We start from the raw sequence: 19517 nt of genomic DNA, 5'->3' as shown, positions 1-19517 counted from the left end.
TAATCTTCTCAAGCAGAAGAAACTTTGCAGCCTGTTTGTGTGACACAGATCTCATAAATCTGCCAGGTCTGTCCAGTTGAACTGTGTAGAAGACTTCGCCTTGCATGGGAAAAGGGAAGGGAAGTAGAACTAAGCAATAGAAGCTAGTCCTCAATTGGTGCATTTCTTTAGTGATCACATACCTGTTTATATAGCATATGTTATATGGATATACTGTATGCTTGTTGAACAGTTAGCACATCCAGGAAATAGGTCTGTAGATGAACATGGGACAAGTAATGTAGATTTATGGCTCTGTCTCTTAAAGATTTAGATTTGTGCTTAATTTGCTTCGTAGGTCTGCTTGGTCCTTCCTGAGAGCTCTAAAAATGGCTGTCTTACATTTTACAGTACATTTGCAAAGCAGCCTAATATGATTTGTGCTTGAATTTATACTTCAGTTGGGAATTCAAGCTATGATTATTTCCTCCCATTGAAATAATCAGGTCCTCCCAAATATGTTCAGCTGAAAAACAGAACTGTCTTAACAGTCTTTTATATCCAAGACTTGTAAAGGATCGATGCAGTTCCCATCAGAACAGTAAATTACCTACTGAACCACTTCCAGTAATCATGATTTTCATATTAACTCTTTCCTTTCTCCATTCAGCAGTTTCTTGACAGTGTTGGATGACTTTGTGTTTTCTTCTCATCAGAAAAATAATGGACTGAAAATTAGTTTTTAGCTCGTTACATTCAGGGGTTGGGCTTAGGGTTGTACTAAGTGGAGCCCTAGCCCAATTTGACCCCTTCTCGTGATAACTGAAGGGATGCATGTGGAGGCTGCAAAGGTCAGAGGTTCTGGTTCCTGTTGAGGGTCAAATCGAGATTGTCCCCATTAAGCCAGAGCTGTCAGCACTGCTCTTTGTTCTTACAAGCTTTTTGTCAAATATCAGTCTGCAGCTGTTTCTATGTGTTTTTTTCAAAGTTTGTTTTAGTACTTTTTATTATTTTTGTTTTTGTGTTGCTTTACTGTTTTTCTGTTTAAGTTAGATAGATGGATGGACAGATAGATACTTTATTGAATATGTCCTCAGATCGTTTCAAATTCAAATACAATAAACACAGAAAGTTCAAGTTTGTAGATTACCACGGACGGGCAGATTAGTTGTCCAAAGGTGGGGTGTATCAGTGAATGCATGTTTGCATGCATGTATTTTGAATATTTTTACAATCTAAGATTCCGTCTGAGTACATCCACCATCCACCTATATAGATGACTGTTGTTTTATCCAGTTCTACGTAATCACATAGCTGCTGTGGCCAGTTCATCACTTGTTAGCAGACTTTCTGGTGCAGAGCCTTTCTGTCTTCGGCTAGACCCGTCCTTGGATGGCAGACATGCAGCTTGCTATTAGTACAGGATCCAGAGCCCTGTAGAACATGTAGAGTTTTCACGAAGCTGAGTAGCCTTCAAAGGCCCAAATTCACCTCTGCATCACAATGATGCAATAGAGTATGAGTTGTTGGAGTGTGTGTATGGTTTGGTCCAGACTTAGTCATGCTCAGAACAGACCCACTGAAATAAATGAGATTAAGTTAATCATAACTTACTTTTTCAAGTGATTTCATTGAGCATCATCTGGAGATCACTTAGTTTGCCTTCAATCTACTGTTATGAGTCTTATAATGAATCAGAGTGTTGGTCCATCCAGTCCAGTGTTGCCTGCTTGGACAAGCACTGATTCTTGAAGATCTCCCTCAGACATCTCTTCCATCACCTTCTACCTCTGCATTTTAACTTGGAGTAGACAATTTACTTAATCTTGGGAGCCACATTCCCTAGGGAATAATCTGTCATGTCACACATGCTGGTGGTAGGCAGGCCTAAAGCCTGTGCCTGGATGAAACCAAAACCAGTAGAAACCAAGTTTTGTCTCAGCTACCCATTTTGCTCTTCTCTCTTCCTCCCACCTAAACTGCTGCTGGGAAGGGAGGATGATAGATCACTAAACTGTTCTCTCTCTGGTTGTTGTGAGTTTTTCGGGCTCTTTGGCCATGTTCTGAAGGTTCCCTCTCTCTCTCTTCCTTCCTAAAAGCCTTTGATAGTAGGGCAAGGCCACCTGAAATGAGATTAAGGACAGTGTTTTCCCTCCCCTGGTTTAATACTGGAGAAATCAGGGTGTAGGCCTGGGGCCTTCTGTATAAAGCATGTGTTTTACTCTAGTGGCCAATTCTATGGCCAGAACATGGAAGTAATTATAATTACATATAATGTGATACTTTTTAAATAATACAGCTTCTAGTCACAAAAAACTTTTCAAGTTTGACGAGTAACCCCCAATTACATAGGTATAACACCTACATACTTTCACAGGTTGCTTATAAAGTTAATTGTGAGGCATTTTTACAGCCATTTTGGGAGGATCTTCCCGTGCCCGATATTATAATGTTCTCTCACGAAGCGGCAAGGGAAATGTTATTTTGTTTCATCTTCTGTGTTCTTATAAAACATTTCCAAAGATACAATATCAAAATTGGTCACTGGGGGGAAATATAGAGTATTTCCCTGTATTTTTTCTGGCCTGTCAGTAATGGTAACCCAACACATTAGTAGTGCTCAGTGCAACAAATTACTTACACAAGTAGAGGAATGCTAACAATAACAGCAAGCTGGTTGCAAAGAGGTAATAGTAACTCAACAAAATCCTTTTAAAATATAGTACCCGGAGCTCTGGTTATGGCAGCGGAGTTCCCCACAAGTCCCCTTTTACCGGAACATGGAAGCTGGCATGTCTCATTTTGTACCATATTTAGGTTCAGTGAAGCCCACACAAGCTCTTTTCTCTCCCTCCCTTCTGATGACATTATTACTTGGATCAGAACCTTGATCTCCTGAGTGGAAGCTAATTAACTCACTGAACCGACGTATGCTTTAAGCTTTCCCCCTCCCTCTATCCCATTGTGATTCGAATTGTTTCACAGGGGATAATATTAGTGAGGCAGGCAGGTTTTATCTGCTGGAATAAGGACATTTACAGCATGTAGAAGTTTTATTCATTAAATAGAAATCCGTGGGTAATTTCTCTCTCTCTCTCTTTGGATCCAGGCCGTGCATTGTTGAGGCTCACAGACAAAAAGCTCGAGCGGATGGGGATTGCGCAGGAGAGCTTACGGCAGCACATTCTGCAGCAGGTCCTTCAGCTGAAAGTGAGGGAGGAGGTCCGAAACCTCCAGTTACTCACGCAAGGTAGGAGACCTTCTGAAAAGGAGCCACGTGGGAGGTGGGGAGAGGGTTGCATTCAAGCATACAAAAATGGCTTTGATGTTCTTTAGCATGAGCTGTTGCACAAAGAGGCCTGGTGAGGCCAGAGCACCTTCTCCAGTGGAGAAGAAAAGGAAAAAATAACAAGGGGAAATCAATATGTGTATTACGAGCTGCCTGTCTGTTGTGATAAGAGCAATTTTTTAAAGTCTACTGCTTCTCAAACACATACTCACCTCTGTTATCCTTGCTAAGATGGATGACAGAAATTCAACATTGTCTTATGAACAGGTAGTGCAGTGATTTTTATTTCACTGATCTAGTTGAAGGTGGAACCCATTGACATTTGCAAAATATAAGGCTTGTTTTGTCGTTTCTTCTGAAATTTTCAGTAGGAAGAGTATGTTCTTGCTCGCCTGTAACCAGTTTGGGCTGCTGATGCACCAGGGTATGTGCCATTTCCTTTTTGCCCCCTCATTTTATTCTAACTTTATAGGCCTGATTGGCTCCGTGGACCTGTGTCAGGCATAGGTAATGGCCAAATATGCAAGTGAAGAGAAAGGGATTCTCTTCACCCAATTTCCTACTGTGCATGCTAGGACGTACTTAAAACATTCTGCTGGCAAAATAATGCTGGCAGAGCGAAGTACAGCGGACATGGAAAGACTAGATTGGCCAAACTTCTCTGTGTTCATTGCTGTTGTCCTTGGTTGTGTAGAGGAGAGTTACAGAAGAGATGAAGATAGCACAATGATGCTCCATGTTGACCTATTGAGGAGGTACCCCAAAATCCCCTACTTTGCATTGGGTCCACATAGAAATCAGAAGCAAATGCAGTTAGTGTATGATTGGTGCAATGTGGACTTAAAGCACACTCCAGAAGGCAATTTAGGTGAAGCATTTTGCATCAGCAGCACTATCTGAACACTCTTTAAAGCATCCCTGCATAGATTAAATTGCAGTACGTGGAAAATCATAAGAGCATGGAACACTGAAGCCAGACCCGTCCGGTCTAAGAAGATATTCATCTGGGGCACCAGTTAGAAAGAGCAGGTTATAAAGTACTGCTGACCATAGCACCACCTCTAAATCCAGGAGCAATGCTCAGTCGAGAAGAGCAATTTTTAGGGCCAGTTCCCAGCCTTGTGGACCCTCCAGTGTCTGTACAAACTGTCTAAAATGCTTAAAGAATACACACACAAAGGAAACTGGAAGTGAACGGGCATTTGTGCAGGATTGCAGGAGCAGCCATCGAACTTTCGACGAAACACAAAAAAGGCCTATGGCCTAGAGAGCCACAAAAATAGTCTTATGGGGTTGCATGTGACTCCAAGACAGCACTTTGCTTACTATCTTCCTTCAAAAGAGGCTACAATCCTGTACAGAACTGAATAGGATAGGATCATTCCCAGTCCTTCATTGGTTTGTCTATGGAACATCTAACCTTTGGTGTTTGGACTGAATCTCAGCTTGTTAGCTCTCATCCAGTCATTTATGTTATCCTGGCAAGAGTTCAGGGTTTCCATAGCTTTCTTAGAATCAGTTGAAGAGAACCTGAAGATGGGTGTCACAAGCATCCTGGTAAAATCCAGATAATTCCTCCCAGCAGCTTCATGTGGGTTTTAAAAAACAAAGGAGATGAAAAAGACCCCTGGGGAATCCCATAGACCAAAGAGGCTAACCAGTAATCCCTGAGCACAACATGCCCTCTAATTTTCCACCAACTCTGAGTGGAAACCCTGCCCATTCATGCAAAGTTCCCGCCATGACTGGAACCAAATGAGTGGCAACACTAACTGTGGGTGTGTGGCACCGATACAGTGCTGCATAGCCACACACCCATGCAACTTAGAGGGAGAAATCTAGAGCTAATGTGTGTTGCCATCACTCACTCTTAAGAATTTATTAAAGAAAAAAAAAGATTGGAAACTAATGAGGAGGTGGTAACCCTCACTTGTCCAAGTAGTTTGCTCATATCCTCAATTTGAACATTGTGAAGCTCATCCAAGAATGCTAGACAATCACATATCTTGGTCATCACTGCAGAAACTGCTCTTAATGTAGAACTCATGTTGGAGCAATTTAATGGCTGAAGTGTTCTACAAACTCATTACAGTGGACTATATCCTAGCTGTAATAAAATATGAAGTAGTTCTTGGAAACTTGAAGAATGCATATCCGCAACTGTATTAGTGTTACAGAAAGACATCTATCAGCCTTGCTACTTTCCTTTCTGTACCCATGTGCAATGTGTTGTTTCTCTCTTGAAACATTTGAGAAGTAGTAATAGTGATAGTGTCAATAGCAAAAATAAATAACCGGGGTGCAGATCTACATTTATTTTGTCCTATCTTTCTTCCCTTCTGTGTGAACTGCATTTTCTACATTTCTATACATTCCTCCCCTTCCAAAAAGAAACCAACAGAGAGAGGGGGAGAGAGACACAGAAAGAATTGGTGAATTACAATTCATGTTTTTGTTCAAACCACCACCACCCCAAATAAAACCTCTGGGTTTCTAGTTGCTGTTTTGTGGTAGGACTGATGATGGTGATGATGATGATAGGAAAAGGTCAGAGCCATAACGAGCTGTTTTGGCATCTGAGTCAAGTGGCACCATTTCCCTGTCTCCTTGCCTCTGAAGCACAGGTGCAAGCTCCCCTATGAGAAAGGAGAAGGAAAATGTGGTCTTCTCCTAAAAGAAAACATTTGTCTTTTGGGATTACAGCTCCCAAAATTTCCCCAAGCTAGGGGAATTCTGGGAATTGTAGTTTAAAAACACAAACTTGCGGAATGCACAGATGGCCACCCTATGGACCAGGGAGAGGTAACAGGCAAAGCTTTTACAGGAGTTCTGCTGCCTGTCAGTCATGAAGATTGAGGTTGTGCATGCGTCTTCCTTCTAAGCCTAAAGAGGGATTTGAGGTCTAAATGTGGGTGGAGGGCTAGGAAAGACCTTCTTTGTCTGCTGGAAAGAGTAAATGGCTCTCTTCAAGATAGACCTGCAGGTTTGACAGCTCTTTTCATGCTTTTTTAAGCCTGGGTCTATGTAAGATGGCTCCCTATGGCCATGCAGGGCAACTTGAAAGCCAGAATTAGCTAAGGTATGCACTCACATGCATTGGAGTATTGATGAATACACAAGCAATTATCTTGTTACCCACATTCTCAAGGAGAGTCCAGAAATGTAGGCAGCTGTGTTTAATCACACCAGCATACCAAGTCGGGTTGTATTCACCTCCAAAAAAGACCATTAATGGGTGTTTTTTAATGCTAATGGGTTTAACTGCTCATCCAAGACCAAACCACCCCAGAATACTTCTCATTATGAGAAAGACAGCTCACTGCAAGGCAACAAACAGCAGTTCTTAGGATATATGCATGCTTATTAAGAGTGGTCTTAACCGACCAGATAGGTGGGATATAAATAAAACAAATAAATAAATAAATAAAATTTTGGTCAAGCCCCCAAGCCCTAAGAGTAGAGGTCCCATTCTCAAATCTGCTGTGATCAGCAAGGAACAGACAGAATCAAGGGCTTGAGTTGTGAAACTTCAGGTTAGCTGGCTAGGTTAAATCGCACAGCCAGGCCACAAACATTCTTGATTCTAGTTCTAGTCTCTCTTGCATTCCTAATCAGCTCTGCCCTCAGTTCAGATTGGCTAGGAAGCGAGGATAATTCTTATGCTGAGAGTCATGAGTCTATGCAAATGACCTCGCTGTTTTCAGAACACTTTAGTGAAAGTGGAAAAAAAGTAATGATGCTGCATATTATTTCAAGAGAATTCATTCTATTGCAAAAACAACTGACATTGTAAAAGTGAATATTTGGAAGGTAGATATTTTTACCAATCCACTGAATCAATATCAGGGGTAGCTGTCGTGCTGTGCTGATTGCTGTCACTGTTGTGAGCATTCAGGCTTACTAGTAAATATCTGTCCTTTTTCTCAGTCTTGGATGTAAGCCACAATGACTCTCTGTACTGTTTAGTTACTTAAGGGGGAATTTTTAACTGTTTCTGAGCTGTCTTTGGTCTCTATACTAGAAAAAGAGCAGCAAAGAAATAAAATAAACAGAAGAAATGCCGCTTTCATCCCTCATCATCACATGTCAGTTGCATGAGTTGGTGCCATGAAGAATGTAGGCAGAAGCTCATTAACTAGTGGCACTTTGCTGCTGAAATGTATGCCATTGCATTTACACCAGTGTAGCTTTCAAACAGGGTTTTGGCCATTCTGGTCATAAAGCTACCTTGCCACCCACAAAGGAGTGTGGGTGGTAATGTCATCATACTTTACCAGCACCTCTGGATCCCTCAGCGTCTCAAATTATTTTGGTTAACGTTTTTTGTTTTTTGTTTTTTGTTTTTTAAATTGGTGTGTGGAAGGAGGGAAGAGGCTTTTTCAATTTTTTAAAAAAAGCTTTTGTAAAAGCCATTGTAAAAAAGAAAAATGTGTGGGGATAGGTGGGTGTGGGATAAGGGGTGGACCTCCGAGGTCCAGGGGTGGCTATGTGCCACCCACAGACCCTTGAAAATCATCCACCCTACTGTGTGGCCTCCCATTCAAGGAGAGACCAGCCTCTGACTTGCTTAGCTGCAGTCTTGTGCTGCACCCCGTACAGACCATGGTCTCTCTCAGCCCCATTTATAATAGAACAACACAGTAGGTATCCTTCAGTCTTGAGAAATTATAGTAACATGCTCTGGAACGGCGTCTAGTGTGGCTGAGAAGGCCAATTCGAGAATGACCATCCCTTCCACACTGAAGACAAATACAATCTGTCCCCTGTCCAGCTCCCTGATTTTGCTGGTTTCAGAACTGCCTCTTTGCCTCAGCCTGCTGAACAAGTGTCTCTTCAAATTGGGAGAGGCCGTGATGCAGTGCCTGCCTCCAGGCTGAGCGCTCAGATACCAGGGTTTCCCATCTATTGAGGTCCATTCCTAAAGCCTTCAGATTCTGCCTGCAGATATCCTTGTATCGCAGCTGTGGTCTCCTTCTGGGGCACTTTCCCTGCACTAATTCTCCATACAGGAGATCTTTTGGAATCCGACCATCATCCATTCTCATGACATGCCTGAGCCAACATAGATGTCGCTGTTTCAGTAATGTATACATGCTAAAAATTCCAGCCCGTTCTAGGACTACTCTGTTTGGAACGTTGTCCTGCCAGGTGATGCCAAAAATGCATTGGAGACAACACATATGGAATGTGTTCAACTTCCTCTCCTGCCGTGCACAAAGGGTCCAGGACTCACTGCAGTACAGGAGTGTACTCAAGGCACAGGCTCTATAGATCTGGACAACAAGAATCTTTTTAATGTGGAGAGAATGCAACCCATTAAGACCGAAGTCCAGTTTCTAGCCCCAGCTAGAGTAGACCCATTGAATAATTGAAATTGACTTAAATGTTCTCACCATTCAATAATTGATTCAATAGCTCTAGTCCCATTGGGACTAGCAATTAGATATAGGTTGAAAAATTTTCCTTTCTGCTTGATGATTAGCTCCCTAACGTTTATGTGACTATACTTAAAGACTGGACCTCTTATTTCTGACAACTAGATCCAAAGATATTTTGAACTTCCATGCACCCATTCCTTTTTTTTTTCCTGACCCTATTCTTCCTTAGACCATGTTTCAGTTTACCTATTATGAGCTATAAGTAGTGGAAATGCCCACATTTTAAGTGCTGCCAAAATTGAAATTCTTAACTGGGAGGTGGGGAAGACCTGGAGCAGATGGTGCAGCCGACGAGAATGCTGTACAGAAACAGCCTGGAGGCCCAAATTCTGTGCTTCCCCCAAAATAAGACAGGATCTTATATTAATATTTGCTCCAAAAAACGCATTAGAGGTTATTTTCAGGGGATGTTTTATTTTACAACTTCTGGTTGCTGCACAAGGGCAGACAGTGGAGTTTCACTTAATTGGGGTTATTTTGGGGGTAGGGCTTATATTACGAGCATCCTGAAAAATCATACTAGGGCTTATTTTCAGATTAGGTCTTATTTTTGGGGAGACAGGGCAGTTCCTGCTTTTCCTGTGATTAACAATTGCTGGTAGGAACAGGGATACAGTATTTGCAATTTTCAGAAGAATTATGTATAATATTGTCCGCCTCCCTGTTTTACTTGGCGGCTGTGTGCTCTGGGGAAGCAGGTGGGAATCCGTTTCTAGGCGTATGGCTTATGGTGGTATGAATGGCTGAGACTTATCTATCTATATACTTAAATATTTACATATTTAAGCATTTATTGTCTTTCATATATCATAGGATCTCAAGTCATCTTATGCACATTGTCACATTAGTTCTTACCCTTATTGGTTGTACATTGTGCAGTTCTGTTTTTCTGTTCAGAAAAGCACATAAAAGCATGTCTAGGTTTTTCTCCCTTCTTCCACCTCCACAGAATTAGAAATCTGGCCCGTGCAGGATCCCAGGTTCCCCCCCTCTCTCAAGCTCCTCCCCCTTCCATAAGCCCCGCCCCTATGCACACCACAGGAAGTGGAGGAAAGAAATTCCTGCTGTTCTTCCCAGACAGTAACCAGGGATAACATGAAAAGATTTCCTTTCCTGCGGATCTCCTTTCATCCCCTCTTATGATTCAGCCCACGGAAAGCTGCTTTTGGGGTATAATTTGCCCTCCTCTGCCACACCAGAACATGGCTGCCCATCCCTGTTGTAAGCAAAAATAAATCAGTGGGTCCATTTTCTGTAGAAAAGTTTTGCTCATCTTCTTTAGGAGGATTTTCCCCCCTTCTGCCTTGCTTGAAGGGCGCAGTCGTGACCTCCTCACCCCTGTGAGCTTGTCTGCAGGAAATTCAACGAGGTCACTGAACTTATTTGACAAAAATATCTGCAGATTGTCTCTCTGGGAGAGCTTTGCAAAGAGAGGAGGGGAAATTCATGATCATACTTCATTTCTTCCCTAATCCTGATTCATAAGAAGAAGCAGCCAGCATCATGATGATGGTGTGAAACTATTTTGGGATATTCATTGCTTGCTGAGCTTTGGGCTAGGTCAGCTGATGTGTCCCTTAGCTGAGACCCAGCTGCTTCATGTGTGGGCTGGTGTGCTTTGACTAAACAAAGCACACTTTCTTGGGGATTTGCTGCTGCCGTTGCTCAGAGCTGAAATATATTTCAGATGTGTATTCTCCAATGCGCCTTTTCCAGGGTGGCTCTGGGATGAGATCTCCTGCTTGACTTACATACTTGATTAATCCAGTTGCTAAAACAACAATGACAACAGAAAGGGCAGTATTAAACTGCATTAGTAAAACTGTTGGTGTGGTTTAGCAAGGTTTAGCTCTTGTGTGTTGTCGCATCATTTCCAAATTATGGCCATTGTGTGGTCTGTAGAAAGTCCTATGAATAACAGTCTTGCTCATGTCTTGCAAACTCAAAGGGGTGGATTCCTTTATTGAGTCGGTCTATCTCATGTTTAGTTTCCCTCTATTCCTCCTGCCTTCAACTTTTCCCAGCATTACTGTCTTTTCAGGCAAGTCTTCTCTTCTCATGATGTGCCCAAAGTACAATAGCGTCTGATTTGTCATTTTTTGCTTTGCCTGAGAATGTTGGCTTGATTCTGTCTGTCTGTCTCTCTCTCTCCCTCTCCCTCTCCCTCTCCCTGTGCCGTCTCATTAAATCTAACTTACAGCAACCCATTTCTGGGTTTTCTAAGTAGAGAATACGCAGAAGTGGTTTGCCATTCCCTTCTTCTGGGAGCATCCTGGGGCTGTGTAGCTTGCCCATGACTACACAGGATGGCTCTTCTCACCGGTGGCACAGTGGAGAATCGAACTCTGAACCTCGGGCTCCTCAGCCAGATATCTAAACTACTGAGCAATCTAGAACCCGCTTATTTGTCTTTCTGGCTTCTTGTGGTATCTGTAAAGGTCTCCTCTAACACAAAATGTCCAATCAATCCTCTCCGCTTTCTTTATGGTTGGGCCTTAACATCTATACATAACAATAGTGGGCCAGGTAGAAGGTGATTTAAATCCCACTGGCTTTGATGGGAGAGAATCTTTAGTGTAATTCTTTATCTTCTATTATGGCTGATATCAGAGGTAGGGTGAGACTCATGGCCTCACAGGAGGATAATTCTTGGCCCTGTTTCTCTTCCTTGCTGTCACTGCCCATTCATCTGCCCTCTCAGATCATGACAGTAGTGTTGAGAGTTAGGAAATGGATTGTCTTCCTTCATTTGCCCTGTGCTGTCCTTCTGGCCAGTGATGTAGATAATACAGCTTGGATCTGAAAGGTAAAGGTAAGTGAAACGTTAATGAGGATGCAAATGAAGAGGAGAGAAAGCTATATTGATAGAACAGGATAAACAACAAGTGGCCTTGTGCAGAATCCCCCAAAAAGGATGGGTAACATATTGGTTAGATATTTAAAATACCCCAAACAGATGAGTTTTTGAGTCTTGCAGGATTTCCCCCCAGGATCACCATTGCAGAGCTTGTGGTGTGTGCCATTGAGTTGCACCAGATTTATGACAACCCTAGTAAGGTTTTTGAGGTATGTCAGATGTTCAAGGAGCAGTTTACTATTGCTGCTCTCCAAGTGGGGGGCAGGATTTAAACACAAGTCTTCTGAATCGGAATCTGACACTACACCACACTGACTGTCCAATATTATTGTGTGGGGTCTGTGTACAAAAGTGGTGGTTCACAAAATCCATCTGGCTTAAATACTCTGGCAATAAATAATCCTAAAACACGCATACCTAAAATAAATGAAAAATCTTCCCATATTTGTCCCCTGCATCCATTCCCCTTCTCTTCTTTATCTCTGTTCCCCAAGCAACTTATTTTAACATGGAAATGCTAAAATTTTGGTTTTGGTTTTTGTGTTCGCAAATATAGGGAGAGGACTTGGAGGTGTGTGTCAAAAATGTCAAGTTGGCCACCTGTGGATCTCATGTGTTGCCCACCCTTAATATACTGTAAGACTTTGATTCCAAATCCATGGGGTTATTGTTGTTTGGTCGTTAAGTCCGACTCTTCGTGACCCCATGGACCAGAGCACGCCAGGCCCTTATGTCTTCCATTGCCCCCAGAGTTGGGTCAAATTCATGTTGGTAGCTTTGATGACACTGTCAAACCATCTCGTCCTCTGTTGTCTCTTTCTCCTCCTGCCTTCACACTTTCCTAACATCAGGGTCTTTTCCCGGGAGTCTTCTCATGAGATGGCCAAAGTATTGGAACCTCAGCTTCAGGATCTGTCCTTCCAGTGAGCACTCAGGGTTGATTTCCTTCAGAACGGATAGGTTTGTTCTCCTTGCAGTCAAGGGGACTCTCAAGGGTCCATGGGGTAGTTCAAGCTAAACTTGATATGTTGAATCAGTAGGATTCACCTAAGATTTAGCTCAGTATTCAGTGATGAATTCAATGAGTTTATTCTAGTGAGAACTATCAGCTTGATTTAGGCGTATGGGTCTGTCAAAAGCAGGCTGTTTCTTCCTTCCACAGGAAAGAAGACTTTTGAACACAGGTTGCTAAGCATTTGCAGCTGGAAGCCAGGTTATAAATTAAGCAGTTGATTAATTGCTTAATAGCTGGCTGGGAGGTGGGGGGAAAACCTCTTTCATTAGTGAGCAGTTCTACTTAAACTGCCTATTCTTTGCCATACCTGTTTCTGCATCTTCAAGGTAGCTCAGTTTCTTTACGGATGCCTCGCTTTCATTCTTCCTCCACCCTCTGCTTTCAGTATCCTGCCCTGACCTTAATCCTTCCCCAAGAAGTGTCTTGCCTCTGTTGCTTCTACCGAGAATTACTCTGCAGATGCTTCCCTGTCTATACAGTTGCCAAAAAACAAAACCTGATGCTTTTTCTCCCCCATAGATGTATGCAGGAACTTTGACATATTCCAGTTTCTAAAAATTCCCAATAGGTTTACTTTGCCCTGGGCCACCTCCCTTTGTCAGATGTCTTTTCACCCTCTTGCCAAAAAAGAAACGTCGAAAGGTTGCAGTAAATTGGCATACGCTTAGTTCACACGATCCTCCTTTGTGGGTGATGGGGCAGCAGAGGGAGCCTGTGGGTCAGCCTTGGGGCCAGTTATCGTCCTGCCCCAGGGTCTTATCCAGCAGCTGCAGCTAAAACTGTGCTTGCTGTATGATGTCCTGAAAGAGTTCGTGTCCTACTTAAATTTTGCCTTGTAGAACTAACTTGTTTGTTGAAAATGTTGAAGTTCAGATTCCATTGTACTGCTGTCAACATGCTGATTTTGCCAGATGTTGGTTGCTAAGCAGGGTCAGCCCTAGTTAGTTTTTGGATGGGAGACCTCCAGCAGATGACCGGATAGGGCTTGGAAAGTCTGTGACTCTGGAGAGCCACTGCTGCCAGTCGGCAGGTTGGACCATGAGTCTTACTCATTTATTATAGAGTACTTTTCTATGTAACAACTAGTACAGTAACTTGTAATTTTTAATTTGCAAACTGCCAAGAGTAGTACATACACTAATGGGGCAGTGTATAAATCAAATCAATCAATCAGTCAGTCAGTCAATAATGTCCCCTTTCCCACTTCGCGCATGTCCTTACCCAACTCATACTGCTGCCTATTGGTTGATATCCAGAACTAGGCAAAGTTAGTTGTTCAACTACAGTTTCCATAATCCCTTAGCCTGCTTGGTCTGTGGGATATTCTGGAAGTTACAGTCCAAAAATGTTAAAACGAAATAAAAAAAACCCAACCTCTGCTGACTTTTGTTCTTAAATTCTAGTCTTGCCAGATCCTGAACATACTTGTTTTTAAATTTGATCCTATGCCAACATATTTTTAGGTAAAGGTAAAGGTTCCCCTTGACATTTCTTCCATTCATATCCGACTCTAGGGCGCGGTGCTCATCCCCATTTCCAAGCCATAGAGCCAGCGTTTGTCCAAAGAAAATTTCTGTGGTCATGTGGCCATTGCGACAAGACACGGAACGCTGTTACCTTCCCACTGTGGTGGTACCTATTTATCTACTCGCATTTTTACATGCTTTTGAACTACTAGGTTGGCAGGAGCTGGGACAAGTGACGGGAGCTCACTCCATTGCATGGATTCAATCTTATGACTGCTGGTCTTCTGAGGATGCAGGACAGAGGCTCCTGTGATTTAACCCACAGCGCCATCGCATCGCCTACCAACATATTTTTAGTTGTAGCTTATTACTCATTTTGTTCATTCAGATATTCCATTTTTTGATTCCATTCTAAAATAAATGCCTTAGCTCCCATTCTTCCAGAAGATAGGCTGGCCCTACTCTCCTGTATCTTGCTCTGATCATATGTAGAATGTTTGATCCCAGGACAGTGCAGTTTATTTTATTTTATTTTATTCATTACATTTATATTCCGCCCATCTAGTGCAGGGATACAAAAGTATCTCATGAACCATTATAGTAAAGCCTTCCAGAGAGAACAACAGGATTGCACCCTGTTTTCAGTTTAATGTATTAGAACCGCTTTCAGTAGAATTCTGGATGGGCATAACAGAAAGTGGACACAATGCATTCATCTGCATTGAATTATTTGGAACTATCTATCTAGTACTAAACAAAAAGATAGCCACTCTTGAAAGAACCATCGTACCTGCCTTGTTGCTGGCAGACAGAAAGATTATCATCAGTGGTCAAACCGCTAAAAGAGACTGAGGTGACCATCTAAAAATAGCAAATGTGGGATTGAGGGAAAGGATGCAAATAACTTCATAATTATGGGGAGACAGAAAATCACGCTGGGTTTTAGGAGCTATTCAGGGTGCTGAAACTATAGAGTTGAACAGCAGGGATGGTTACTGCGAAGTTCAGACGAATTCATGGAGCAGATCACCACCTTTCGACATCGGAGTCACCAGCCTGCATAGCAGGGAGCAATGGTATCATTCTGCCTGTTCTTTTTGAGCACTGAAATGGTTGTCCTCTGTTGGAAAATAGAGTTGTGTTTGCAGAGTGTCCTGCACTGTTGTCCCTGTACTAGTTTTCTGTTCTGAGAAGTGGTAGAGGATGCTGCCTTGTCCCCCGTATTAAACTAACATTCAACTATCAGCCTAATTGGCTTCTGTTTGCAGATTGGGAGAGTGCTGTTTTGTCCTTCACTCATGGAGCTGATTATTGTAGCAGGCCACTCTCAAGCCTCTACCCATCCAGGCCTCTAAGAGTGCTCATTACCTTTCACCAAAACTGCTGCCACCAACCTATCCTTAAAACTGAAAAGGACAAGTGTTTCTTTCAAACAAATAAAGTGTTTATTGATTACACAAAATAAAAGGAGTAAATCACAGGTATAAAATCAATTAGTCAATCACTGCTTATAAGACACTAGCTCACACAGACTTTTCCCTCACTGACAGGCTCTTTCTCACTCTCTATCAATCTCTCTAATCACTCATCTTCCAAACTGATCTCCTCTCACACATCATACACACCTTATATAACCCAGCTCCTCCCACCTCTGCACCACCCTCCGTCCTCTCATTGGCTGAGGTTCCCCTGCCCAGCTATGACAGACAGGTGAGAGCAGAGCTGAACGCCACAATTATCATGAGGTGAGTCTGGGCTAAGGACATCCCACACTTGTCTAGAATCAAAATATTATTTTTCTTCCTCAGGAAGAGGACAAAGTATTTTGTTTTCATTGACAACAGAACTATAATGACTTTTTGTGGAAATTAATGTGCTAAAATAATATGACAAAAATCATGATGTAACTTAAATAGACTAGATTAGGCATCCTTCAGTCTCGAGAGACTATGGTAACATGCTCTGTATGGAGGTCTTGGAATAGCGTCTAGTATGGCTGAGAAGGCCAATTCGAGAGTGACAATCCTTTCCACAATGAAAACAATCTGTCCCCTGTCCAGCTCCCTGATTTGACTAGTTTCGGGACCGCCTCTTTGCCTCAGCCTGCTGGACAAGAGACTTTTCAAAATGGGAGAGTCCGTGATGCACCGCCTGTCTCCAGGCTGAATGCTCAGAGGTCGGGGTTTCCCATCTGTTGGGGTCCATTCCTAAGGCCTTCAGATCCAACTTGCAGATCTCCTTGTACAGTATAGCAGCTGTAGTCTCCCTCTGGGGCGATTTCCCTGCACTAATTCTCCATACAGGAGATCTTTTGGAATCTGACCCTCGGCCATTGTCACAACATACCAAAGCCAACGTAGACGTCACTGTTTCAGTAATGTATACATGCTAAAAATTCCAGTTTTATCTAGGATTACTCTATTTGGAACTTTGATGATGGATGCATGGAAATGTGTGCAATAGAAATATTGAGGGATTATTTATAGCTTCTTTTTAAACAATTGGGCAGTTTTTTTGTCCTTTTTGCTGTGTGTGGATGCTTTGCTTTGCCTTTCAAATGGAAAGGACACTAGTTTTGCACAGAGACAGTGTGTGTAAGTTATGGAGAGACTGGTAGCTGTGTTCCATAAATGTCATAACTTTCACTCACCTGGAGACCAGGTACCTTCACCATTTCTTGTCAAGGTGTCTTACTGAATCCTGATAATTAACCAGATTGTCCTAAGCATCTCTTGTCATCTTCTTTTTTACATTTCTTACATCTCTAGCTGTGTAACTATTATCCTTATGTCTATTTATTATTATTTTTATTAACTTTTCTATCTTCTCTATGCCAATAAAGGTTACTTTGGATTGAATCCTGACAGCCTGATCAAAGAAAGTGAAGAATTTAACAAATATTCCTCACTTTTCTATCTTAGACACACTGAATATCTGTGGTCAAATGAAGCGTTAATTTAATTATGTGCTGTTAAGTCAATTCTGGCTTACAGGGACCCTTTCCAAGGTTGTCTAGGTAGCGAGTATTCAGAACTAGATTACCAGTCACTCCTTCTGGGGCAACCTGGGAATATGCTGCTTACCAAAGAGTACACAAGCTGGTTTTTCTTCCAAGTGGGACAGTGGGGAATCAAACTCCTCACCTCTGGCTCTGCAGCCAGGTACCTAACTAACTGAGCTATTCAGGCAGGTCAAAAGAAGTGTACAGGTAGGTGTTTTTCAAACTCTCTGTTTTGAAGCAGCCACTGACTGCACAGCTAAGGAGTCCATCGCGTGTTTGTCACACTTTGGCTTTATTTTTGTTAAAATAAATCATGACACGGTGTAGTATGGATGAAGAAAGAAAACGCTGAACTTATAACCTGTTAAAATGAAGTGTCTTTGAAAAGATTTTAAGCCATGAATGTGAATTTCAAATCCATTTCAGCTCCTTGGTATGAATTTAAGTATTGGCAAGCATTTTGTTAAACAGTGAACTTCAGAGGGGTAGAAGCCCTTTTCTTTGAGAACTGTTTTCCGTATAAATGAAAGCTGTTTTTCACTTCAAAGCTTGCAACAATATATTATTACCCTGAAGGTCACAGTTAAAATGTTTCAATATATTTATTCATAGTATAGTAAATCACTTTCAGTTATGTCGATCCTAACTGTAATGTGGAGAAAAATTCTTGGTATTGATTGGAACAAGGAATCTACATTGTTGAAGTTATTATTTCTTGTTGGAGCCATCATTAAAAAAAGCTGATCTGGAGTCCATGGTTTATGATCTTGTCGATTTTTTTGTAAATGAGCAACAAAACTGTTCCTTCTCCAGTTCTTCACACATTTTGGCAATAAAAGGTGTTTCATAGCACTTGTTGGCTGCTGGTGTATAAATGGACAAATGAAGGGTGTTCTGTCAGATGAAGCATAAAAGCCATTAGCAATACACTTTTATTTGAATAGAACAACATTAATTTTTAAAGGTGCATTAGCCGGGGATTTCTGCATAATGTAAATGGAGAAAAAATGAAAATACAAACTGATCTTTTTGAAGAAAATTTTGGCAACTATCTCACATCTGAATGTATATACAGTATAAATATATATGGTACTGTGCAAAAGTCTTAGGCCACCACCAGCTTTGTTGTTTTAACAAAGCTTTAATGACCATCCATATTTATTTTTCGGTCTCTTTATTAAGATACAAACAGAAAATACAGGAAATATGTACACAATATTAAAAAAAACCACAATGTTCAGAGCAAAATGGCTTCTTCAGCTAAAAGTCAGCATTTAGTGTGACCTCCCTTGAAGTCTTTTGGGAAGACTGTCCTAAAGTTTTCTGAAGTAGTCTTCTGGTGTAGTATACCAGACTACTTTCAACACTTTCCAGATTTCTTCTTTAGATTTAGATAGTCTGTTATTTCTTTCTCTGTCCAGGTGATTCCATGTTGCCTCTATAATATTCAGGTCTGGACTCTATGGAGGTCAGTCCAGGACTGTCAATGTTTTATCAGCTGTTTTTCTCACCAAATATGATTTAAGTGCATTAGCAGTGTGCTTGGGGTCGTTATCATGCCAAAAAATAAAGCCACTCCCAATCATGTGCTTTCCAAAAGCAATGGCATGATGAATTAAAACCTGTCTGTACGTTTCAACATTTACAGTTCCATCAATATGGACAATATTGCCAACACCACTGCAGCCCCAAACCGGAATAGACCCTCCACTATGTTTCACTGAAGACTGCAAAAACTCGTACTTCCATCTCTCTCCAACTCTGCTTCTCACATATTGTCAACACTTGGACCCAAAAATTTCAAACTTGGATTCATCACTCAATAATACTATTTTCCACTGATGTTCATTCCAATCTCTGTGAGCTTCATAGCCTTTTCACCCTGTTCCACTTCCAAAAAAGTGGTTTTTTGGCTGCTACCCTCCACAAAAACCATTCCCGATCAAGCTTCTTCGGACTGTATAAACTTGGCATCCCAATGAAGCTACCAGATGCTGAGCCAGGTCCTTGATGGACTTCTCTGGTCTCTCAAAGAATAAACTCTAAGAAACTTCTCATCAGATTTTAAAAGTTTTCTTGGCTTTCCAATCCTTTTTTTTTTTTTTTGTCTTTGACCTCTCCTGATTCTTCAGATTTCTTTGTAAGAGCTTGAATACCACATCTTGAGTATCCAGTTTATTTGTTGATTTACCTTTGAGAGTGGCCTTGCTAGTGCAAAGGAATGATTTTATGTCTGTCAAATTCTGTGATCTTGGGCATTCTGATTGGAATGACATGATTGAAAGTTGGTCTTATTAGCAAGTTTCCAATTACAACATGTTTATGTAAAGCTCAAGCACGGCTCGCACAAACCTTGGTGTAATAGTCCTTTTTCACAACAGTTGTTTTGACATGAAATAGTAGGACAAATACAGGTGTTAGCAATGACAGTAATTAGGGTTCCATTCCATTTAGGTTTACGAGAACCAGGTA

The 19517-nt window shown here is 41.6% G+C and overlaps 1 protein-coding gene across 6 annotated transcripts in view; it reads left to right on the top strand.

Annotated features, from left to right (window-relative positions):
• Positions 1-19517, top strand: part of SAMD12 (sterile alpha motif domain containing 12) — a 292500-nt gene that overhangs the window by 115260 nt on the left and 157723 nt on the right. For 4 of the 6 annotated variants that reach the window (XM_078391611.1, XM_078391613.1, XM_078391614.1 and 1 more), the window contains exon 4: positions 3089-3229. In XM_078391611.1, coding sequence (XP_078247737.1) covers positions 3089-3229 — 141 coding nt within the window. Of the gene's footprint in view, positions 1-3088; positions 5139-19517 lie in introns of those variants that run through there. The other 2 variants (XM_072999276.2, XM_072999275.2) reach the window with 1 other exon arrangement.

This window comes from Pogona vitticeps, chromosome 4 (assembly GCF_051106095.1).
Source record: "Pogona vitticeps strain Pit_001003342236 chromosome 4, PviZW2.1, whole genome shotgun sequence".
NCBI lineage: Eukaryota > Metazoa > Chordata > Lepidosauria > Squamata > Agamidae > Pogona > Pogona vitticeps.
The sequence above is the reverse complement of the archived record's forward strand: the minus strand, read 5'-3'. Positions and strand labels throughout refer to the sequence as shown.